Source organism: Uranotaenia lowii, chromosome 2 (genome assembly GCF_029784155.1).
Source record: "Uranotaenia lowii strain MFRU-FL chromosome 2, ASM2978415v1, whole genome shotgun sequence".
Taxonomy (NCBI): domain Eukaryota; kingdom Metazoa; phylum Arthropoda; class Insecta; order Diptera; family Culicidae; genus Uranotaenia; species Uranotaenia lowii.
In genome coordinates, this window is record NC_073692.1 from 180,434,123 (window position 1) to 180,458,727 (window position 24,605).

At 35.4% G+C, this 24,605-nt stretch overlaps 3 protein-coding genes across 12 annotated transcripts in view; all 3 read right to left on the minus strand.

Annotated features, from left to right (window-relative positions):
- LOC129749152 (Kv channel-interacting protein 4-like) overlaps window positions 1-8,810 on the minus strand; it is a 446,730-nt gene extending 437,920 nt beyond the window's left edge. For 8 of the 10 annotated variants that reach the window (XM_055744047.1, XM_055744046.1, XM_055744045.1 and 5 more), the window contains exon 1: window positions 8,548-8,810. The gene's annotated coding sequence lies outside the window, so the exon portion shown is untranslated. Of the gene's footprint in view, window positions 1-8,516 lie in introns of all 10 variants that reach the window. The other 2 variants (XM_055744048.1, XM_055744041.1) reach the window with 1 other exon arrangement.
- Window positions 8,811-18,399: 9,589 nt separating this feature from the next.
- On the minus strand, window positions 18,400-22,389 carry LOC129745237 (outer mitochondrial transmembrane helix translocase-like). The gene is made up of 3 exons (XM_055738178.1): window positions 21,991-22,389; window positions 19,960-20,198; window positions 18,400-19,896 (listed from the first exon to the last, which is right to left on the minus strand). Exons 1-3 carry the CDS (start codon window positions 22,161-22,163, stop codon window positions 19,148-19,150), a joined length of 1,161 nt encoding a protein of 386 aa, XP_055594153.1. The 5' UTR covers window positions 22,164-22,389; the 3' UTR covers window positions 18,400-19,147.
- Window positions 22,390-23,296: 907 nt separating this feature from the next.
- Window positions 23,297-24,169, minus strand: LOC129747734 (eukaryotic translation initiation factor 4E-like). Its single transcript, XM_055742072.1, has one exon. The coding sequence runs from the start codon at window positions 24,055-24,057 to the stop codon at window positions 23,524-23,526; it is 534 nt and encodes a 177-aa protein (XP_055598047.1). The 5' UTR covers window positions 24,058-24,169; the 3' UTR covers window positions 23,297-23,523.
- Window positions 24,170-24,605: the final 436 nt, after the last annotated feature.

Genomic DNA, 24,605 nt, shown 5'->3' on the forward strand with positions numbered 1-24,605 from the left:
TATCACTGAAAATGCAAGCAGAATTCTGTAATTTTGGCGAAGCTAAATCAAGTATGATTTTAGATCGTATTGTTGCGGGGGTCAGGGACGTAAATTTGCGTCAGCGTTTATTGGTTGAACAAAACTTAACCCAGGAGATGGCGGAAAACTTGGTGGCTACATGGGAAATGGCCCAAACTAATGCCTTTGCTATGGGTGGACAAGGTCCTTTTAGTGGTATCGGTCGTTATGGACAGGTAGCGAATCTTAGGGGTCCAGTGAAATCTAGATTGGGTACACGACCAGCTATAAGGGATCGACCGTATGAATATAGAAATCATTATCATCAACAAGAAAGCATTGAGGGTAGGCAACCAAGACGCTACACTGGGACTATTCCAAAGGCAACAAGCGGAAACACTTCGTATCGCGAGGAAAAAAAACGGAAACCGGATTACAAGAACACTGTTTGCGACTTTTGTAAAATAAAGGGTCATCCGAAAAGGAAATGTTTCAAACTAAAAAATTTGAAAAAGCAAGCAGTCAATTTTGTAGACAATTTGAATTCGAGCCACGAAAAGGACTTGAGCGAATTGTTCAACCGTATGCGGCCAAGAGTTTCAGACTCGGATAGCGATGATAGCGATTCAGATACTTGTTGGAAACGCAGAGGCAATGGCCCATCGACATCAAGTCCGGACAGTTGAGTTGGAACATCGGGTGGTACGGCCAAACGTCTGGAACGCTATGAACAAAAAAGTGACTCAAACGAACGATAATGATGAGAGGCTGAGACAAGTGGCCAACCCCAGAAAGCATAAGCAACAAGAGTCACTGGCAAATTCCGGAGACACACCTGAGCCACGACGGTCAAAGAGGATTAGAAAGCAGAACAAGGATGAAGATTATGAATATTAAGTGAATTGAATTTTGAATTTTATGAAAGCTTATTATTACAAATTCTGATCGATAACTGTTGATCGAATTTATTTTTTTAAAGGAGGAAAATGATGTTATGTCCATTGAATTAAAATTAATATCGTGACGGAGACTTACATCTCTGAGTGTGAAACCAGACGTATGGATTTATAATAAATAGCTGACGAATGAGAAGAGCAGGTCTCTTATCATTCGTACAGCCTCACTACCACAACCCTGAGTATTATCATTCTACCTCGAAATATCTAAACTATTCATTTGACAGCTGAGTATTTCAGTTGATTTCCTTTCGTGAGGCAGACACATCATTACTCATTATTACATTAGTTTTTAATATAAAAACATGGTTTATCAACAATTTTAGCAGTTTTGAGAAAACGAGATCTGCAACATTATTTTGAAGTTTTAATAATTTAAGACTTCTTTCGCGTCACTTCACAAAATTAAAAATTTTGGCTTCTGGAAATTTTCCGGAGCTGTACTAAAATGTAAATAGCTAAAAATATTCTAAAATGTATCACATGAGGAATAGACTTTTTCCAAAAATCGTGATGGCTCATCGTCATATTAAAACTACATAAAGTGGATATGATCTTAAACAGGAATGTTTGAATAAAATTGCGACAATTCAAAAATAATTAAATAAGTCATTCATCAGCATATCAATCCGAATGGAATAAGCGTAAGCTCAAATTAAAAATGATTTCAACAACACAAAACAAATCACCCTCAAATTTTAATTTCACAAAAATTATCTTGAAAATTTGTCTTCGTAAGAACTAAAATATCTATACAAACTTAAAAAATTTATATTTTTGTTAAAATTTAGTCATTGTTAAAATTTAGGAGTCATGAAATAAAGCATTTTTAGAGCGACGAATAACTCTTCCACATTTTTTCCCCTTTAAGATATCACATTCTTAAAAACTATGCAGGGTAGAAGTCTTTGGGTAAGTTCTTTCTCAAAAGATGTGATAATATTCTCATGTTTTTTTAAAACAAAAATTAAGCCTGGATGATTTCAAGCCGATTTTCGTACATTCACACGTCAGAAGATTAATTCTGTAAACTTTCAAAAATTCTGATGAAAAATATTTCTTTGCCTTTGAAGGAGCTTTGTTATTATCACATTAAGTAGAAACCAATTTTTTTAATCTTTTTTTTAATATGTAATAAAATTCCCAAAAAATGACAATTTTCCTGGTTTTGTACTGAAATTCCCAGTTTTGTTTATGGTTTCCTGGTGAAGGAATGTCATTTCAAACTATTTTTCCGATTCGCTAGCAACCCTTCATCAACAAACCAGGTTTTTAGAAGGCAGGATACTTCACCTCATCCAAATTCGTTTCAAGAAGCCCTTCCAGACGAAACTAATGATATTCATTCTTTATCACAGCACATTTTGCGGTGTTTCATTTGTTATAATTCTGGCAATAAGCTTACGTAAACGGAAAAAATATGCTCTAAATGCATGAAAAAGCACACGATGCTTATGATGCTTGGAGCCTGTTGTCAAATTCAAGCCCGAAAGTCAGGGTATATTGGCAGTTTGGTGAAGTTTGACTTTTAATTCAATCTTTTGAATAAGTTCGCACGGATTATCAAGTCTAATGAAACTTCTTTTAACTGCTTCCAGGACTACGAAAAAATTTGATTCAAATTCTAAAATGCCACCGTGGCATAGAGGATAGCGTTCATGTCTTCTGAGCCAACGGGCATGAGATCAAATCCCGGTCACGGCAAACGTAGTGCATTATCTGTGGGTTGGTGGTTTTAGCATTTGAAAGATGCTAACCATCATAACCTCGAAAGATGTACGCATAGTGTTAAGTTAATGGAATCTCTTCGAGGAAACATCAAGTTTCATTGAGATCCTTTTTGAGTTTGTGTTCGTTTTTAAAAACAAAAAGCAGTAATTTGAAATAAACTAGAGATTTTTTTTTAATTTTCAAATTACAAGAAGTTTACAAATATTATGATCTTGCTCTGTTTTATAAGCATAATTATTTTTTCATAACATTGTTCATAAACTTGTCAAAGCTCCGTGGGCCACAAATTGGCGTTCGCGGGCCAAATGTGGCCCGCGTGCCACGGTTTGGCCACCCATGGTTTAAATGTTCAGGATGGTTTCTTTACATTTAAAAATAAATGTGTTACATAAATTTGATAAAGATTTTCTGAAGATAAGATCATATATGTATATGATTTTAAAATGAAAACAGGTGGTTTCTGCTTAACTTGAAAATTTTGTTACTCATTTCTTACTTTGAGCAATGCTACATGCACATATTTATGTGCAAAATCTTAGCAAAATAATGACGGAAAACTATTTTAAGCATTTCAAGCACCTGCTAAAAATTCTATTCATGACACGATCAACTCTACCGGCGCCCTTAAAGTCACTTTCTCGTGTCAAACAGATTAAACTTAAAGAATATCTGCAGAATCAAGTTGTTTTATCAGAGAAAGTGACTTTTTGTGAGGAGGAAGGGCCCTCCCCCTCCCCTCCAGACCTCCAGGACTGGTATCATTTTTTGTCTATGAGACACTACAATGAATAGAGGTCTTTATTTTGGGCGAGGGTAGGAATTTTATTTCAAGTCCTTGGTATCATGTTTGCTGATGGTTATATTAATATATTTTTTTTTAATTCATAAAACTATTTATTTAGGCATTTACTTCATACAAAAGTTTTTTTTTTGCCGGGGAATCCACTTAGTACTAATTAAAATAAGATAAGGATAAGGAAAGGGAAAAAGGATGTGGGAAGGGGTAGGAAGAAGAGATCACTTTTTTATTTCGATACGTGATCGACTACGCGTTAATCTAGTTCCTCCTGGGGGAATAGAATTGGGCTCAGTACACTCAACATCACTAGCTCCGTCACGGCTTGAAGGTGCTGGAGGTGAGGTCTGAGCTAAGATGGGGTTTCGTTTCCGGGGGGGGGGGGTGATTCGGTGTCCAATTTTTGTTTTTCCTTTGAAACATCGGTTACTGGTTGTTGAGGTTGTGTAGTATTGTCCGGTCTCGTTCGTTTCTGTTGGCTGTTCTGCTGTTGGTTTCCTTATTGTTGTTGTTTTTGCTGCTGCTGTTGGTTCGGTTGTTGCGGTGCTAAATTTTCGTATTGTGTTCGTCTATCATTCGACTGGGATGTGTTCTGCTTTGCTACTTGTGCGTAGCTCGTGCTGCTGCTGTTGGTTTGTATTATTCTTCGGGCTGTGGCTATCGGTAGGTTTTGATCGATGCTCATTTTTATCGTCGCTGTTTCTGCTATCCACAAAGGACAGCATCTATCGAGTGGTCCGTGCTTTCCTGAACAATTGTGGCAGTAGCTGGGTAAAGTAGGGGAGGAGCGGGCTATATGCGCCTATTAAGCAGAACACTGATTTAATCAAATACCACATCGAATATGTGTACAAAAACTATATACACGTGTGCAGGCATCTGTTTTCTGTACATTGGAGTAATTTTTATGTTAAAATTTTCTTCTGTTTCTATGAAAATGATTTTATAACAAGTGTTGTCTAAAATGCCGAACCTCGAACCGTGCGGTCTAAATGCGCCTATTTATGTTTTGAACAAATTTTTTTGTTTTTGGGCAATATTTCCGTATAATTTCATTGAAACTGCTAGAAAGTAATAATTTCCGTAGGACAAAGCTGAAGTTTTATAAAAATCTATGTATATTATAATTTTATGGAATAAAACAAAAGTTAGGGTTGCCATACTATGGAAGCAGTTCATCCATGAGAAAAACTTTATCAAATCTGTTTTTTGATCTTCAATTCCCCCTTAAGATGTTATTTAGAGCATTGATTTGAAGGTTCAATGATAAAAATCATTTATTTATTCTATATAACCTGTTATTTTAGGATGGAGGCATTTTACAAACATGATGGGGGCATACAAAAACACTCTATTATTCCATTATATAATCATTATTAAACCTCCACAAAAGCTGAAATATGTTCAATTTCTAGAGTTCATCTGAGTAAGAAACAAAAACCATACTAGTTTTTGTTTTAAGCTTCTTTACGTATAATTTTTAAAAGTCGAAATATTACATCAAAATGTATCAAAACCTTGTATGATTTTTTAAATTTTTTTGAGTTTGTAAATTCATAAAATTCTTTCTTGCCCTATGTTCTAAGCGTATCACCCTCAAAATGCACTGGTCAGATAAGCTGTCTAGTCAGCCATTTCATCAAACAGCCGTAGGGTCATTTAACCCGATAGGCCCATTTAGGAAACCTTTCCCCTACAATCCTCTTCTGTTGCATGTGACTTAGAGCAGTTTTTACACGTACGTGTCTGTTGTTGACATTTTACTTTTGGGTGACCATACTTCAAGCACTGGCGACAAAGAAGGGGTTGTGGGTAATATGTACGGGTACGGACTCTCAACAATCCAAAGTTTAAATATTCTGGGACAATTGTACTGTTAATCGTAAGTACAAGTGTCGAAGTACCTACAATTCCCGAGGTAGTTTTTTTTGTTATACGCCTGACGTCTATTATTTTTTGCGGTGTTAGTTCTCTCAGGAGTTCTTCGTCAGACATACCATCTACATCTCTACAGGTTACAACGAGTTTCCTTTGATTGAGTTGAGGATGGCGGCCAATCAAGATTGGAGTACCATTACCAAGTTGAGTAATTTTTGCAAGCAACCTAACTTGATCCTTATTTCTCACCTTCAACACGTACCAATTATTTCTCCTTTCAATAAAGCCTCCTTCAATAGTCCCAACATGTTCCGCTATGAAACGCGATATCACGAAGGGGTTTTTCGCAACTCGTATCCGTCTCGAGCTTTCAGGGTCAGATAATACAAACGGCCGTGTAGGTTCTCTCGGTCTAACCATTCCGGAACAGTCCTACCGGGATAATCCCCGGGCGATGGGCTCATCGCGAGCACCACAGTATTTTAACACCACTTCAGACAAAACTGATCATTAGCCTTTTGCCAAAATATCGAGAGAGAAAAACACATCTGATATCGTCGAAGGCTGAGGATAAACTGGTTATATTAATATATTTATCATAATTTGGAAGAATCGACGCTAAAATGAGTACTGAAGGGCAACAACAGCCTCCATCAAAATATTGACCCAAATCATTCAATGAAAAAAAAATCTATATTTTTCGATTGACATGATCCAAACCAACGGTAGAAGAATCCCAAAGCCTCGTCTTGAATCTTTTCGAAACTTTGTGGTCGGTTTCTGACATCAAGATAAACGAAATTGACTTTTGTGAACAAAAAAGTATAATTTCGCTAAGTTGGTGTCTACCTAGATACCCTTTTCTCACAAACACCTCCTGAACCACATGGACAGTATGCAAAGAGTTGTCAGTTGAATATCATGGCCAAAAAGACGAATAAACCATAAAAAATGATCGATTGTAAAAGTTTACCAAAACAAAATTGTAAGTGGTCTTATAATTTGACGGGCCATTTTATTTTTATTTGGTTATTTGGTCATCCAATTTTAGGATTTCCCAAAAACTTGCAAGGTGTATGATGTTTTTTGTGGAGTTAAACAAATGAGAACATCAATTAAAGCTTGATTTGATTTTGATGAGAAATTGTCTTAAAGTTTTGTCCATCCTTGTATATTGCAACAGGATCACTCAAGTAATCAAATTACTTATGGAAAAAAAAACTTGTCTGGCTTGGGAACGAGCTCCGACCTTTGTGGTGGCAATCGAACACACTACCAGAAGGCCACGGGTAACAGCAATTTTAAAAAACTACTTTTTTTTATTAAAGTTTTTTTTTCAAATTTTGAATCATTTCAAATAGCTTGGATATAAACGATGAATCAGAAACAAAAATACAATATTCAGCCAATTACCTCAAAACTTATACAATATTTTTTGTGAATACATATATGCCGAAAAATATCCAAACGTTTCTGAGATGTTTTGATTTTAGGTAATGTTGTTTCATTTTTCTTTTCGACGTAATCTCTGTTACATTTAAATATGCATTGCAGAGATTAGGTACTACACTGCCGTTCTAAGCAAGATTGTCCCATGTGGAAAAACGTGCAAACGAGAAAAACGCAATTGAAATATCATCTATATTTTCTGCAAATGTTTTCTGCAAAAAAATTACATTTCCTACAAAGAAAAACAGCAAATTAGAGCCAAAAAATGCTCCGGGTGACACTTTTGCGTAGAATCAGAACGCATGCCGATGCTAGTTCTACGAAAAACTGTCACACGGCTACAATTTTTCTATCATTTTAAAAGCTTGAGTAGTTTATTTTTTTCCCAAAAACTCATGCTAAACCGTAATTTGTTAAATACGTTCCTCTTTGTATAAAAATGTATAGTTGAGTATGGATCCTGTAAGTAGTGCCTACCGAAAGGGTTTAGTGAAAATTTCTCTGAATAAAACACTCAAGGCTTCTCGCTCCTCCTCTGCCCTCTATTTTAGTGTTCTATTCAGTGAATAACATTAAATTCAACAGTTTAAACTCATCTTAAGACAATTTTTTGATAAAATTTAAATTTTTCATAGAATTTTTTTCTTGTGTGACATTCTTGCGTAGAACTATCAACATAGAGACAACAATTTCGTATAAGTTCAGAACAAAGTTTACATGTTTGTGTTTTTATTTCAAAGTTAACACTAAAAGAGACCGTTTCCAGCAAAAAAGTGGAAATGACCCAAAAGTCACAAGGGACATTCTTGCTTAGAACGGCAGTACAGCCATGTGGTAAAACGCTTCATATGCTTTATCTGCAATAACTTTATATAAAAATCATAAAATTCAAAAGTCTTAAATAGTAAAAAGGTTGGATCTCACCAAAAAGGTTATTGTCAACAGGACACATTCTCCACGGAATCGGAACCGTACATCTAAAATTGGCATGAGCCAAGTTTATGTTGTTTTGATATCGGGACCTACGTCAACCGGAGTTTTTGAAGCTGATTTGTTTCTTCCCATGTAGTTTTTTTTCTCTACAGCACACTTATCAAATTTGTACACCTTTGCGGTTATTTTCAACTGAATTCGATACTGGTTCTTCCTTTTTAAACTATTTTCTTCCTCAGTTAGAAAAACTTTAATAAGGATCTAAATTTTTTGACATCCGCATGGATCAACGCTTACTCGAACTCCTTTCAGAGGTTTTACTGGTTGAAGAGTTAAATTGAAAAAAAAAAAAACAATAGGAAACCAATTCAATTTCACCTTTAATTTCTAACGATAATAAGTAGGTGTATATAGCAAAGTTTAGGCTCGTCAATCCTTGTTGAAATTCAAATAACACTTGTTTTTAATTTAGGACTTTACTAATCGACAAAATAAATCACTGTTAAAAAGTTTAATATTTCACATCCATGTACGTACTTAATTTAGTATGATTTATTTACGTTTTTCATTTAAATATGTTAGATGATACTAATGAACAAATTATTCCCAGGAAGTGAGTGAGGTTCGGGTTAATAATGCTTGTTAAATCGTCGATACCATTCAAAATATAACTGCTAAGTCGAAACGGGTTTAAAACTAACTCAACGATCAAAAAAGTTAATGGAAATTTGATCGAACATTCTCAACAAATAAAAAAAACCATTCAACACCACCTGCTGTTTTGTATCCTATTGTCACACTTACACAGTCACGCGCGAAAAAAAGCACAAAATTTACGCTTCCGCCAGAAGAGGATCCACCACCACAAACCACTACTAGCGTAGACTTCGAAGCACGACAGAAGGTGTAGAACTCACAGAAAGCGCCTCTGGCGCGACACACACTCGACACGGCACACGGATATCCGGTTTTATTACAGAAACGTTCCCGGTCAACGGTATTCACAGGAGGAAAATGACGAAAACGGTTTCCAGCTCCAAGGTAAGTTCCGTTCGGCGACGCGGTCCAAATCGGTCTGACTTGGTTCGGGTATGTGTTCGGTCGTTTTTATCCTTTCCGTTCGGTTCCTTTCGGGTGCTTCTCTGCTTGCTCTCTGGAGCCACCACATCCGCATCCTTGGTTCAAGCATCCTTTATTTCTTTGACCGATGGACCGACAGCCGAGTAGACGAAGCTGGTCGCTAAATGAAGGTTAGGGCTGCCAGGTTTGCATGTTTTAAAGATTTGAACGACTTAAAAAGGTGAAATCGAAAAAAATGTATTAAAATATTTTGTAAATCATACAAAAAACATCGTTATTCCTATTAACATGTAACAATTCACATTCAAACCAAGTAAAAGATGGAATTGTGTTAAGATCTTCATGTATACTCTTAAAATAATGATTAATGTTTAGGAACACTAAGCTTTTAAATCTAAAAAAATACCGTCAACTGGGGTATCATGCAATACTTTTCAACTTCAATGGCTTCTGGAAACTTAATGTCCACAGATAACCATACTGCTTGTAAATCAAAAGTTTTAACGTTACTGGAACATCAAATTGACGTGGTCAGAAAAATTATTGGTTTCATAAGTTATTTTGAAAGTTTTTAATGAAAAATCAAATAAACATTTGGAAATGTATAGTTTTTGATATATTTAACGCATAATGCACCAATTGCAGATTTAATTTTGTTCTAGTGCGAATTAAATTTTTCATATTTCTGTCAAAAATCTTTTTAAAGAAAAAGTATAAGGGTGCGGCATACATTTAGGGGTAAGAAATACTACAAAAAAAATCTACTAGCTAAAATAATAAAAATTTATGTTTTGATTGATGAAATTATGATATCAATTATGCAAAACAATTATATTCCAGCATATGGAAACGAGAATTATAAGGTAAATCTTTGAATGCATTTTCAATCAGACTGGTAACTGGTATTAAAAAAAAATAATTAAAAAATATTATTTGAAAAATTATGTGATTGTTCAAAACATATTTTTACTCCAACAGTGTTGGTATAGCATAATGAAAGCATATAGTTTATACGAGATTTCATTAAGCCAGTTTTTTTCAGCATTTCAAAATGTAAAAATTTGTACATCTATTGCACGATTTTTTTTAAATTGTCTATGAGCATCAAAAGCCTTAAAACACTATCTCACGATGTGAGAAACTATGTCATCATCATTTTGTAATCATTAAATGATACCTTTATTACGTTATATTAAAATAAAAAATGAATAATTGTTACTACTGTTGCATGATGCCCCGTATGACGGTATTCAATGAGGTCCAGATTGAGTGTCATGCTTAGTCTTAAGGCTATAAGGAATTTCAAATTCTTAAAATTTTACACCTCACATAACTTTTTTTTTGTTGTTTTTGCTATCAGAAATAGCAATACAAATTTTGGAAGCGATCCATCCAGCCCTGATTTAGCACAACGAGTTTTAATTTTGTATGGAAATTTGTATGGCAAAACGTAATTTTTTTATTCGAAAATCGCCAGAGATGTACTGAAAATTCCAAAAAGTATAACTTTGGATGAATAATATTCCTTGATTCTTGCAGTACAATTCATGTGAACAAAGCATAAACTTTACTTGTACCCCAGGGAAGATATTCGATGTTATACAAATTTCTTTTTCAATTTTTTTTAATTTTTGCTTTTTGACTGCTTATTTGAAAGCTGTGTAACCGTAGGATAAGAATAAACAAATCTCAAAAAACTGCTTTGCATTAATAGAGAATTTATTGATTCATATAACCTTTGTAAAATCAGTTCATGAAATGATTAAAAGCTCTAGCAAGGCAAAGTCTGCCTTTTTTCTATACTTTTCAAAAATTCAGATTTATTATTTTGAAATGGCTATAATTTATTTTATGAAATGCTTAGTGTAGAGTCCTTCCAAGTATGGACAATCAACCGCCTTTTTGGTAGCTCTTCAAAACTCTGCCAATCAGTAGGACGTACTTCTGATAGCACTGATTGAATAATCCTACCGACTGCGCCAAATTGTAGAGTCCTTCCAAGTATGGACAAAAAATGAAGCTTAAGAATAGTCAAAACCAAAAATCAAAGATCAACTTCATTACAAGCTAATTTGAATTTTTAGGATCATTTAATGTGCAAAAAAATTTTCTTCCATACAAATTTCCATACAAAATTGAAACGCATTGCGCTAACTCAGGAATCAACCAAATCATCTCAAATTTTACACTGATGCTTGGTGATCCAAAAGGCATCGAAAAAAACAGATGAGACCAAAAAGTCATTTTTTGCAGCGGTCTTCTTAACACATTGCGGACCAAATACGAGATATCTCGTTTTTTTCGCATACGACTAGTGTGCTAATCTAAGAAGCATAACTCAAATGTTATGAATTTAGTAATTAAACATTATTCAAAAAAATAAACACAACAATTCCATCAACTCAAAGATACTAAATTTGTAGGATTTGGTCCAGCTGATTCTGAGATATAGTATGCCGAATTTTACTTTTTCCCGGCTTCTTCGTGGTCCTTGAGAATTTCGAAAATCCTATGTATAATTAGAACCAAAATATCGGTATAGATATAAAAATGAATGTTTGTCTGTACACAGCAAATTTTTTATTGCTGGAAACCAGCAAAATTTTACGGGTTTTGGTCCCGCTGGTTTTCCAGCTAAATTTACAGCAAATTCAATTGCTGGAAACGACCAGCAAACTCAATTGCTGGAAAAACAGCAATCTTAAAAATGTGCTTTTGTGGAAACCTACAAATGTTCGGTTCAAATTGATTTTTTTTGCTTTATGATTTTTCCCCAAAATAAGGAATACCTGCATGGGTTTGTTTCATTTATTAATTTTATTTATTCCAAACTATAGTTTTGACACACAAATTCTGCTAAATTAAGGGAGATAAGGGCATAACCTTAAGAAAGACGATTATTTAACCATAGAAAACAGCCATAATATGTACGTTACATCATTGTTTCGTGTTTAGACACTAAAAAAGTCTAATTTCTAACTGGCTGAAACTTAAAAAAGTAGATAAAAACGTTTAAATGCATTTTAAATTTTTTTGCCGAAAGCTGAAAACCAGTCTCTATAGGGGCATAATGAGCATCATTAATCAGGGCACGATGAGCGTTTTCTGCCGTAGAACCTAGCAGCGAATTCAACTCGATGAGGCCAACTGTATTATATAGCTATAGCTTGACTTGTTCCATCTGACTATTTGGCCTATTGATGAGGTATCGGGGAGATAATCAATTGACTCGAGTTCGATTCCTGGTCCAGGCTATTTTTTTTTCATTTTCCATTCATGATCGATGCACTTTGCACTAAACGGTGAGTCGTAGATTCATCAAGCAAAGCAATAACAAAATAATGCTCTGTTTGTAGAATACAAACAATTCACACACACTCATACATTACTTTTTTGGTGCTTTTTTTGGCGGATGATGCAACTAGCCGTATAATGCAATAATTAAAATAATCGATTATGAATCGCAAATGAAAAAAAAATTGTCTCTACCAGGAATCGAACTCGAGTCTTCTGATTACTTCTCCGACACCCTACCAATAGGCTTAATCGTCAGATGAAAACTAGTCAAGCTGTGGCTCTATAATTCAGTTGACTTCATCGAGTCGAATTTGCTGCTAGATGCTACGGCAGAAAATGCTTATCGTGCCCCGATTAAAAGTGCTCTGTTCGCCCCGAGTCATTAAATTAAAGTAAAAACGTGTTTTAAAGTTGATTAAAGTAAAAATCAAAAATTCAATTGTGGTGAAAATTGAGGAACAATGTGTACCTACATCATGTAGCAGTGGTAAGCACTCTAGATCAAGATCACTGTAGATCAAGATGATTTAACGATCATAACAGCTTATTGCGTGGTGCTCAAAAATTATAATATTTTTGCCACTTGAGAACCTTATTGTTTATTTTTTAATATTTCTGTAAAGATTATAAGGAGATTGATTTTTTGCTCAAAAATTAATTCTATGGGAAGTACGAAACTAATCCTCATGAAAATTTATTTAAGAAAATTTATTTAAGAAAATATTTAAGAAAAAATGGGCCATTTTTGATTATTCTGGAAAATATAAAAGTTTCGTCATTTGTTTAGTAAATTTACAGCCAAATGATCTTCTTACAGATTAGTTCTCCTCAACATGTCGATTTTTTCATAAGAGAACACCGAACTGACCGATACTACATTTTTATGTTCATACGATAATAGCAAGTCCCCAATTGGACAGATCGATTGCTGATTTTCCAGCAATTCGGATCGTTTGCTAGAAAAACCAGCAAAATGTTAGCTGGTTTCCAGCAAAAATTTGGATTGCTGAACATCTCCAGTAAAAATTGTTGCTGGAAATCGAGGTAAAAATTTACTGTGTATATATCACAAGCCCAACAAAATTGTCGAACATGATAAAAATTGTTTGAAATTTTAAGAGTTTTTCAAAATGTTTTTTTTTTTTTGGAAAATTTAGCTACATCCATTTTGACATTTTAGATGACGGCGATATAAGTGGGCTTCCAAAAAATCAAAACAAACAAATATGATTCCAAAACAGAAGTTCTAGAAAGGTAGAAAAAACTTGCCTGATATCACCGTTTTCGATTAAAATAAAATAAAATTGTGAAAGACAATTAACTTTTTCCAATCCTCTACTGCATGAACTATTCTATTAGACCATTGAGATTTTTTTGTCATTGGAAATAATTCATTGATCTCTTACTAAACTAAATATGTCAAAAAAACACACACAAATTGGGTTTTCAGTAGTTTAATTGTTTAAATAGCGGAAGGAATAAGCTTAACCAAATTTTTAATTTTTGGGGTTTCATAATTAAATTGTTTGAGATCTTTTATAGATTAAACTAAAAAAAATAAAAAAAAAACAACTTCGAGGGAATATATGATTACCTATGGGCTTGTATGCGGTAGCGTAGAAGGTTAAATTTTGACCGAAAACTTAAAATAGAACGTTTGAACACTTCAAACGATGTAATAATAAATTGCTTGTTGATTTAGTTGCCAGCCAAAAATTACTTACAATTTTGAGAAATGAGACCAAAGATATGGGACATTAGACCTGAGACATGAGACTAGAAACCTAAGACATAAAACACGAGACCTGAGACCTGAGACATGAGACTTGAGACATGAGACATATGTCATATGAGAGCTGAGACCTGAGATCTAAGACCTGAGACATGAGATATAAGACATGAGACCTAAGGCATGAGACAAGAGCCATGAAACATAAGACCTGAGACATGAGACTTTAGACCTGAGACAAGCTACTAGTGTTAGTATGGCGAGAAATAAGTTTAGCTCCGATTTCAACTTGCGACCCCTCTAGCAAAAGGGCTGGACTTGTAGGTGACGAAAAATAGTGTCGGGAGTTCGCTAGTACAAGCTACTAGTGATAGTACCGCGAAAAATTAGTTTTGTTGCAGCCCGTGGTGTAGAGGATAGCCTTAAAGTCTTCTAAGCCAGCGTGCATGAGATCGAATCCCGGCACACATAGAACACTTTCAGTGGGTTGGTGGTTTTAGCATTTGTAAGATGCTAGCCATCATATCCTCGAAAGATGTACGCTTAGAGTTAAGAAAAAAGGAATCTCTTAGAGGAAACATCAAGTTTCATTGAGATTCTGTATGTGTTTGTTTTCGTTAAAAAAACATCGATATTTAAAATTCAAACAATCATTTATTGAAACATTTCACTGGGCGAAAATTGAACTTCTGCAAAAATATTTTATTTCAAATTCTAAGAAAGCAAGTTCAAAAAAATTTAATACTGGGATACTAATAAAGTTTAGATTCAGTCTTTTTTCGTCTAGATGTGAAGTTCCTTTCTTCCAAACTGAATTTCTGAAATGGAATTCCAAATTTCAGTTCAGAATCTGAACTTCGAATCTTAATACTATAAGAAGACTTTGATTGTAAACTTTTGAACTAACATTTTAATTATTATGTATATCATTTGATATTAAAAAATAAAAAGGAAAAGAAACAAAAACTACAAACCCCAAAGATTTGGAATGAAAGAAATTGGCAGTGCACATTGCTAGATTGATGTCTGCAGTGGTGCAGAACATCAATCTAGCTGTGCGAAATTAATAGTGCCCAGGGATGAATAGATATACATTTGATATCTTCAGCAACATTGTTCAGTTTAACATGGAGCATATTCTAGTATCAAAAGTTTTGCCGAGGGGTCCACCGATAGCGAGATAAAAATGCTAACTTTTTTGTTCTTTAAATTATGGCTTTCATGTCTTCGACAAAGTTGTTTATCTCATCAAAATACATAAGTTTTGTTGAATATGTCAAAGTCCTCTCACATCACCCTCAGGAGTTACAGTCAAAGTAAAAACAATCTCTTGAAAAAAGTTTTTTGAACCTGGCACTTTGTAAAGCTCGTCCATCGAAAGGTGCAAATTTTCGCAACACCCCCTTTTTGTGATTATTTTTGATGATAAGCGGATTCATTTCCATTTGAAATTAGCAGGGAAATCGGTGGAACTAGAAGAGATTTGAATGATTGAATATCCTTTTTTTCTTATAAAAACATTTTTAGTAGAAAAATCGTAATATAAACTATACAATATCAAAACTAGCTCAGTACTTTAGATTACAAAACTTCTTAGTTTATCTGTTAAGGTTTGATAAGAAATTATATACATTTAACAACGTCTTTCATTTGATACTCGAATATGCTCCATGTAAAACTGATTAATGTTGGTGAAGACATCAAGTGTTTATTCATCCCTGGGCGCGATTAATTTCGTACTACTAGATTGATGTTCTGCACCGCTGTGCAGTGGCTTCACAGTAGAAAAATATTTTAAACAATAATCCGGATCCGGTTCAAATTAGCTGTAAATACGGACACCTAGCCGTTGGGAAAAAAAACGATAAGGACAATAACAGCAGGCAAATAATTCCCTTGAGTAAGACCATAAAATCCCAGAAAAAGAAAAAAAACGAAAAACAAACTTGAGTAAGACCACAAAAAATGGTCGAAACGTCGGGTATTTCAAATAAAAGATGTTTGATTAAAATGTCAGACCGTAAAAACCAAAAATTATTATCCATTAAAAAAGCTTATAGTTGATAAAAAAAAAAGTCGAAATGCAATCTACATATATAAAAATAAATTTCTGTCTGTCTGTCTGCCTGTTCCCTATAGACTCGAAAACTACTGAACCGATTTACGTGAAACTTGGCAGGTGGGGATATTTGAGGCAGAGGAAAGTTCCTATTATAGTTTGAGACCCCTCCCTCTCTCATGAAGGGGCCTCCCAAACAAAAGACCAATGTTTGCATAACTCGAGAACCAATCAAACAAATGGTATAAAATTTGGCATGTGGTGGTATTTGGGTATTAGAGGCGAATCTACCAAGCAAGCCTCTCTAATAAAATAAATTAAATTAAATTATTTGGGTATAAGGAATGTTTCTAAGAATATTAGGTATCCCTCCCCCCTTTCACTGGGGAGATAGGAAGGGGGGAGGGGGCATACCTTACGATTTGTTACATAACTCGAGAACTAATCAAGATATTGGATCCAAGAAACGTTTCTATGGTTATTTTGACCCCTCCTTTTTTCAGTAGGGATAAAGGCAGAGAGAGAGGGGGGGCTTCTATACATTTTTATTGTATAACTTAAGAACAAATGGAACCAAATTTGGCTTGGAGGAGTATTTGGGTACAAGAATGGGTTATATGAATATATGACACCCTTCTCTTTATTTTGTGGAGAGATAGAAAGGGGGGAGGGGGCTCCTTTACATTTTCCAGCATAATTGCAAAACTTTCAAAGCATATGGATCTAAATTTTGCATGGGAAGGAATTTGAATACGAGAAATGTCTCTATGATATTTTGAGAACCCTCTGTTCTTTTTGTGGGGAAATTTTAAGGTAGGATGGTGCAATCATACAATTTTTTACATAACTCGAGACTTTATCCAGCAGATGGAACCAAATTTCACTTGGTAGGGTATTTGAGTAGTTACGAGGAATGTTTCAATGAATATTTGCTACTATTGCCTCCTTCCAGTGGGGTGATTTGAAGGAGAGAAGGGGGCTCCGTTACAATTTTTCGCATAACTCGAGAACTAATCGAGAAAATGGAAACAAATTTAATATGGGAGGGCATTTGAAATCGATGAATGGTTATGTGCTTATTTGAAACTCATTTCTCCTTCAATTGGGGATAAAGTTAGGGAAGAAGTGAGCTCTAATAAAATTGTTTTGCATAAACCAAAACTTATCAAAAAAATGGAACCAAATATAACAAAGCAAATCATTTCACAGAAAACGAAAATTACCGAATTCGGTAATTTTTTTTAACCGAAATCCTAACATGTGTAAATCGTTAAACTGTTCGGTAATTTTTTCGGTAAAAAATAAACGAACATCGGCAAATCGATTCTTCATGTACTACAGGTCTCCCTTACAATTTTTAGTATAACTGGAGAGCTGATCGAGCAAATGGAAACATATTTGGCATGTGAGGGTGTTTGGATACGAAAAATGTTTCTATTGAAGCCCCTCTTTTTCTCTGTGGAAAGATATAAAGGGGGAAAATGGAGGCTTCCACACAAGTTTTTTGCATAACTCGAGAATTAATCGAGCAAATGAAACCAAATTTTGCATAAAAAAGTATTTGAGTACGAATAATACTTCCTTTATGCATAACTCAAGAATTTACTACGCAATAAAACCAAATTTGGCATGGGATGGTATTTTAATACGAGAAATTTTTCTATGTGAAACAATTCCTTTCTTGCAGTAGGAGGATAGAATTGGGAATATAGGAAGGGAAGAGGAAAGCTTATATTTAACTTTTTTTTTATACAAAATCCGATAAATGGATTTTTGGGCTCGAAAAAAATGAGCTTAATTTTCAGCATTCAGCAGGAGGTGAAGGAAAGGACTGGGGGGCTCTCTCATCAGTTTTTAGCATATATCCAGAACATATCAAGCAAAACAACTTTATTTTATAAGTTACATTGTTTGCGTACGATTTATTTGAGACCCTCCTTTTTCAGGGCGAACCTTGAAGAATCAGATTAAAATTATCAGATCTTCAACAAAAAATTATAGATCAAGATTCAGAAAATTAGTTTGAGTCATCTTTGTGTTGAAATTCGAAACCCCAGCTCTCAGTTTATAGCGGTTGTTTTTGAATGCTTATGAAAAAAATGTTATAATTTGTTTAAAACAATGCCAACAAAACAATAAAAATTTGAATTTGTTTCTGAAAGGTGTAGCAAAGCACCCCGGGTCAGCTAGTTAACTAATAATAATAACGTAGAAGAATAACTACCTAAAAAGACGCGACCGTCCTAAAAATGTGGATCAAAGCCACGTGACTACGTGTGCATCAAAACACGCTGCGCGTACGAAACACGGAACCTTTCTAGGGCTTTGAGTAAACCTAGAAACTCGTCAAATAAAAAAAAAACATTGATGTTTTTCAATTGTTCACGATATTTTGTGTTATTGTATGAAGTTGACTGTTATCAGGATATTCGAAGAGGAAAATTAATAATTTGCTTCGTCATCATTTGCAGAAGAAAACGCATCAAGTTCATTGGAATTTAAATTTTATGTATTGACATCTTTCTAAAGATATTACACGATTTACCTGCTCGTAATAGGTAAGCTAAGCTAAGCTAAGGTAAGCTAATTTCCTAATTCAACCATGAAAAGCATACAAATAAATCATTTTCATTCTTAAACACCTAACAAGGGAAAAATAACTTTCTTAGTTTCATGAATTCATGACGTCCCATTAGTAGGTAAGTAGGAAAATAAAACTAGCCCGATACCGCATCTGTTCTGATCTGATCGTATTGACTTATCTACACTAGAGTTACTAAATATTCTGACTGGATATACACCGTACAGTTGAGACAAGGTAGTTAAATAGTATCCTATGTTCACTAACATTTCTCTTACAAGCTATTGGTGAAAGCTACAATTTATAATCTTGTTTAATTTGGTGGTATTCTATACAATTCTACCTCATTTTTTCTTTCGATCGGGAATGCTGCTCACGTTTACACTTCAATGACAATTTTAATACGAGTGGCATTCGATCAAAAGAAGAAATGAAGGTCTATTGTTTCCCTATTATAGAAACTGTTCCTTTTTGGATAATTTGAAAAGATTTTGTGCTGAGGAATTAAAACTAATCGCCATATAATCTAATAAGTTATTAAATAAAATCATGCTGATAGGAAAAAATGAGAACCGTTTTGCAGACACTCTTATCATATGTATAAGCGTTTCAATCCGATTTATTTTAATTTCGCGTTCCCAGGAACGTTATGAGAAATTTAGTCTAAATCTATACGCGAGTCATTTATTTGACCGGAATTATATTTTGAGTGCTTCATATTCTTCAGGGATTCAACAAGATCATCCATTGTGATAGCTGGAGCGTCATCTAAAATTGGGGAACCAGACGAAGTGGAAGCCCACGAAGGGTTGCCGTTTGCAGTTCCATTAGCAGCAATCCGAGCAGCCATTTCCTTGTTCTTTTCCCGCATAACTTTCCGGATGCGATATACCGATGCGTTCCTGCACATCTCTCTCAGATCTGATCCGGAATAGTTGTTGGTCATTCGGGCCAGCTGATGGAAATCAACATCGTTGGATATCTTTTCCTGTCGAAGGATCAATTGCAAAATTTTCAAGCGCTGCTCTTCGTGTGGCAATCCAATGTGGAACTGTGCTGGCATACGGCGCAGAATAGCTTTGTCCAAATCCTGCGGCCGATTTGTAGCACCCATTACGATAACGGTAGAATCAGATTCCGTGTTCAATCCGTCCCACAACATCATAAACTGTGTCTTCATCATGGCTGTTGCCTCGTGGTCCGAGGAATTACGGGCACGTAAAAATGAATCAATTTCATCAATGAAAATAATGCAGGGCTGAATTTTGACAGCAAGCGAAAAAACTGCAGAAGCCAATTTTTGCGATTCACCATACCATTTATCGGTGAGCATGGCCACATCCAGATTGATGAAACGCATTCCTGCCTCCTTGGCCGTGGCTTTGGCGATCAGAGTCTTGCCGCAACCTAGTATTGAAAAACAAAGATGGTTACATACCTTAACCCAGACAAAACGGATTTAAAACGAACCTGGTGGGCCGTAAAGCAGGACCCCCTTCGGAGCTTGGTACAGGGCAGAGCCGGAAAACATGTCCCGGTGGCAAACCGGAAATACCAAACTTTCCTTGATTTCCTGGCAAACGTGATCCAGTCCGGCGATGCTTTCCCAGCTGACACTTATGTTCTCGGGAACGACCAAATGCGAAGCTATCACCAGCTCGTAGTCGTTCAAATTGGTGAGAGCATTCTTTTTCATATTGGGACCAAGTCTGAAAGTGTGAATAAAGAAAAAGAATAATGTGAATTACCGATCGGTGAAATAAGATTAGGGTATTTTAAGAATAACTTATTCAATAAGTTATCTTTTCAAAACCTATTAGAAAAATTAAATCTCGAAGTCCTAATTTATCTTGAAGCGATTGTGTACTCAGGTGAAAATGAAAATTTTATTTCGCCAATTTAACTCAAAAAAGCAACATCATTGTTTTGTAACATGGTGGAAAAGATGGCAAATTTGCTAACGGATCCTTGTCAACCACCCAGTTTAAATAAAGTAACCGGGATGCTTTTTTTAAAACTTCTGTTTAAAAAATTGATTTTCAAGTTATAGCCTTTCAAATAAATTTGCCGATCATCTTATTTTGAAAATAAAGTCACGAATGTCACGACACAAAAATGTTAAAACAGGTGTTATCGAAACAAAAAAAATACTTTGAAAAATTTGGATGTTTACTTTTTCAAATTTATACGTCGTGGTAATAATTGCAGATACTCGTTAGAATTTTTATAACACAAGGGCGTTTATAAGGAAACGTTGTTAATTCTTCATCGCTGTACAGATGTTGTTCGGCTTTGTTCAATTTTATTTAACATGTTTATCGCATTTATCATTATTTATTCGCTCAAGGAACAGTTGCATACATTTGGGGGTAAACAAATCTAAGTTTTTACCCCTAGATTCTTGCAATTGAAATACCAAAGTTATTTTTTTTTATCTTTTTAATACGTCACCTATAAGATAGAGTTAAAAGGTAATAAAAATCAGAATCATTTGGATTTTGATCATTTTTTTTTACTTTGATAACGATGGGTTTCGAACGATAGGTTACAAAACATCACATTAGATATTACCTACTTCTTCATTCAATTTTCAATATATTAGGGACATTTTTGTTATTTCAAATTGAAAACAAATTCAATATGACTGACTTATTTCCGTTCTTTAATACAAATGTAAAAAAATTAAGTAAGTTAAACACGAAAAATTCCTGAAATTTCAAACATACATGTTAACAAAATTTAATCAATTATTCTTCTTGAGAAAATTTTGTATCTGATGAGTAAGTGGTAGAACACGTTATTACTTTTAAGAAATGACGTTTAGTGATAACGAACAAAAATTTATAAAGCAATACACCAAATAGTAAGGTGCTAAACAAGCAAAACAGCTACAAAATAATCAAAACGGGGATGAAAACTACTGCATCGTTAATCCTTATAACGCTATCAGTCACTTTTCTCCTCCGTTCCTAATCCTCAGCTGACCTGGATAGAAAATAGCGCTCTTTATCAGAACGTCATCCAATCAATTCATGCAAAAGTGTCCAGAACGCTGCGTTACATAATTATCGATGTCGAATCGATAGTAACGTATCTTCGTCCATTACTAAATGGAATTTTGCTTTTTATTCTTGTAATTCTGTTTCCGATGTCCGATTTTTTGTATAAAGTATTGATTGAACATTAAAGATTTCGGGAATTCAGAGTTTTGAATCTAATTTTTGTGTGGAGTTTGATTAACACATAGGTTCTATGCAATCTTTTGACTCTCAAAAGGTAAAAAATTGAATTTTGCTCATAACCTCATACTCATCATAAAAATTCTGAAGTCCAAAATTTACATGCTTTTCAGTTAATTGCGGTGCCTAAAAACAGATGCAGTAGGCGTGTTATTTTAGAGCACTATCATCGAGCTAGCTTTCATGACCGACTTAAAATAGATGTTGGTCCGCAAAATGGTTACAGAAAAAACCTCCCGGATCGCGATCCCAATGCACTTACTTGCGCAGGATTTCCTCCGCCTTTTCAATGGCCTTTTTCTTGCTCTTGTTGGTGGGGTCCAGATTTTTCATCAACCATTTGGCCGAGTAGTAGGTTACGATCGAGACCAGTGTAATCCGCAGCACGAATTGGGCGACCTCATTCCGCGTGATGCTGGTCGGTGGTCCGGACATCTTGACCGATCACCACTGTTGCCTTATTCAGGTGACGTAACAACGAAACTTCCGACTGCGTTTGACCGTGCTGCTTCCGGTTCCCTTTGCACCTTGTGGGATCTTTCCCAAGATACGAAAATATTGCGAAACACAAGAACCCGTTCAACGCGAAGAAAGATTCTTTTTTCTGCGATGGCCTTTTTTCGCTTTCTTCGACGTTTTATCGAGTGACAAAATGCACTGGAAAAAGATGCGTGTTAAAATTAGTTTTTGACTTTTTTGGAGCACTCCGAAAAATTACTCCTGTAAAATTAGTAAAATTATGCGATTTCCGGTGCATAAAATCTTTCACAATTCTAACTCAAAATTGAGTAGTAAAAGCTTAAATTAGAGTGAATCCGGGCCTTGTCGTTGAAATACTAGTTTTTCTGACTGTTTCTGTAAGTAGGGGGTGAAGTGGGGCGACGCTCTTTACTTTTGTTCACTTGCAGTGAGATAAAATGAAACGGCAAGCTGTTCTATGGATTTAAGGTAAACCAACGCCACGAAGCAACCAACACGGCTGATTCTGAAATATGGAGATCGAATCACCTTCTATTTACCCCCATTGGTCCATATCAAATAAATTTTTCTTCGTGCATACACTCGAAACTCGAAAGCTGAATAATATTATTGTAAGAAAATGTTTTATTTTGAAGCGAAAATTTGAAAAAGGAGGCCACATATTTGCGAAATTGTAGCGAAGATTTTATGTCATCGGTTTTACCTGCAATTCCGCATCCTTCTATAATTTCTCTAAAATATGGATATTGATCTTCAAATCAAGAAAAGGAAAACAAACTATATTTTGATCCCTCACACGCTAACTTTTGGCTACCCCTTAAAGGCGTAAAATTGACCCGTTATTGAGAACCCTCACGATCTGTCAAATAACGGGTCATTTTTTCGGATTAATATTACCCCTTATTTCGGAAAGCTCGATTCCCTTCATAAGGGGTAGTTTTAGATGTTGTCAAATCCAAAGCGTTACTTTTTGTCCGGAAAACTGCTGATGATGAGAAAGTTTGTAAGTATTTTCGTGTGATGGTGAAAAACTAGGCTTTCGGTTGCCCATAATAATAAAAAAATATAAGATTTAGTTTATCGTGTTTTTTAATTTTCTGGCAACAAATTTACCCAACCTCTTTATAATTTATGGTTCGAATATGGCAAGAAATTGACTTACAGCTTTCTCCGGCATCGGCGCGTCCCGGTTCATGACAGTGGTGGTCCAAATCGCAATTTCATTCATCTTCGGGCGAACATCCACGACGGCACCGCAAATTTCTTCAGGATTATCGAAAACCTCGCCAATTCGACACCATATCGTATCCAGCCACTATTTGTCCAATTCGTGGTGCTGCTGCCGGGGCACGTTGATCACCCACCGGCCGCCGCGGAAATTCTTCTCGTCTTCCCACATGGGGCGGATGCCCTGCTTGAACAGCGAACAATCGCCCCCGGTCTTCAGGTCCGACGGGCTCTTGATGTGGTTGCATAATTTCCAGAAGTCCTCAACGGCACCGACGGTGGCCACCTCGTTCAGGTTGCCTCCCCACGATTTGTCCTTATCCGGTTCCTGATACCAGAGCGTCCAATGGAATTGCAGCGGATGCTTGATGCAGCTTTCCGGATCGACGATGCCGTCCTGGTCGGCATGATTTCGCTCGGTGACCTCCGGTCGTTGCAAAACCTCCTTCTTCGTTTTTCCAGCCATGATCGTAAAAAAAAATCGGCTTAGCTCGAGAATATCTACCCCGACACGTTGATTGAAACCGGGGACCGGGAAATTTTTTCTTCTCCGGAGCTTTTCGCGGGATATCAGCCACACTTGACTGTTTGGCGGAAACTGCCGTGACGTTTTACCGCTCATTTGCACGCTTAACGTCGTTTTTTCCAAAAAGGGTTTTTTTTTTACCTTGCACGTTTCTTCCTTGATCCTCAGTTTTGGTTAAAAAACAATACGCTCGTATTGTTTTATGCAACGGGTGGGTTATTGAATCAAACTTGTTGCCTAAATTGCTCTTTCATATCATTGCTCAAACTAATCAAAATTCAAATGTAACACAACATTGCTGCTTTGGTAGAAATTTTCATGGATTGTGACAGCAATCCATGAAAATTTCATAAGCACGCCACAAGGAGTTCGAAGGAAAAAGAATGATCAACTACATTCCGAGCATACCTCGGAAGCGTAACACCTACTGCAGAGGTGTCTAAAACTTAATACATAAATACATAATACATAAACACATCATAATAAACTCAAAGCCAACGAATCTTGGCAAAAATATCTTCACGCCAACGAATTATGGCAAAGATTAAACTAAAACTAAAGACGAAACTCAACGCCAACATATCTTGGCAAATGATGTCAATCTATACCAGCAGACCCGGTAAAAATTCCTTCGACTCCTGAAA

Bases quoted from the DNA above. Each gene is read 5' to 3' on its own strand.
- LOC129745237 (XM_055738178.1), bottom strand. From the start codon at position 22,163: ATGTCCGGACCACCGACCAGCATCACGCGGAATGAGGTCGCCCAATTC. The intron at 20,199-21,990 runs GTAAGTGCATTG...TCACACTTTCAG, and splicing joins GCGGAGGAAATCCTGCGCAA to ACTTGGTCCCAATATGAAAA. The intron at 19,897-19,959 runs GTTCGTTTTAAA...TTTCAATACTAG, and splicing joins CCTGCTTTACGGCCCACCAG to GTTGCGGCAAGACTCTGATC.
- LOC129747734 (XM_055742072.1), bottom strand. From the start codon at position 24,057: ATGAGCGGTAAAACGTCACGGCAGTTTCCGCCAAACAGTCAAGTGTGG.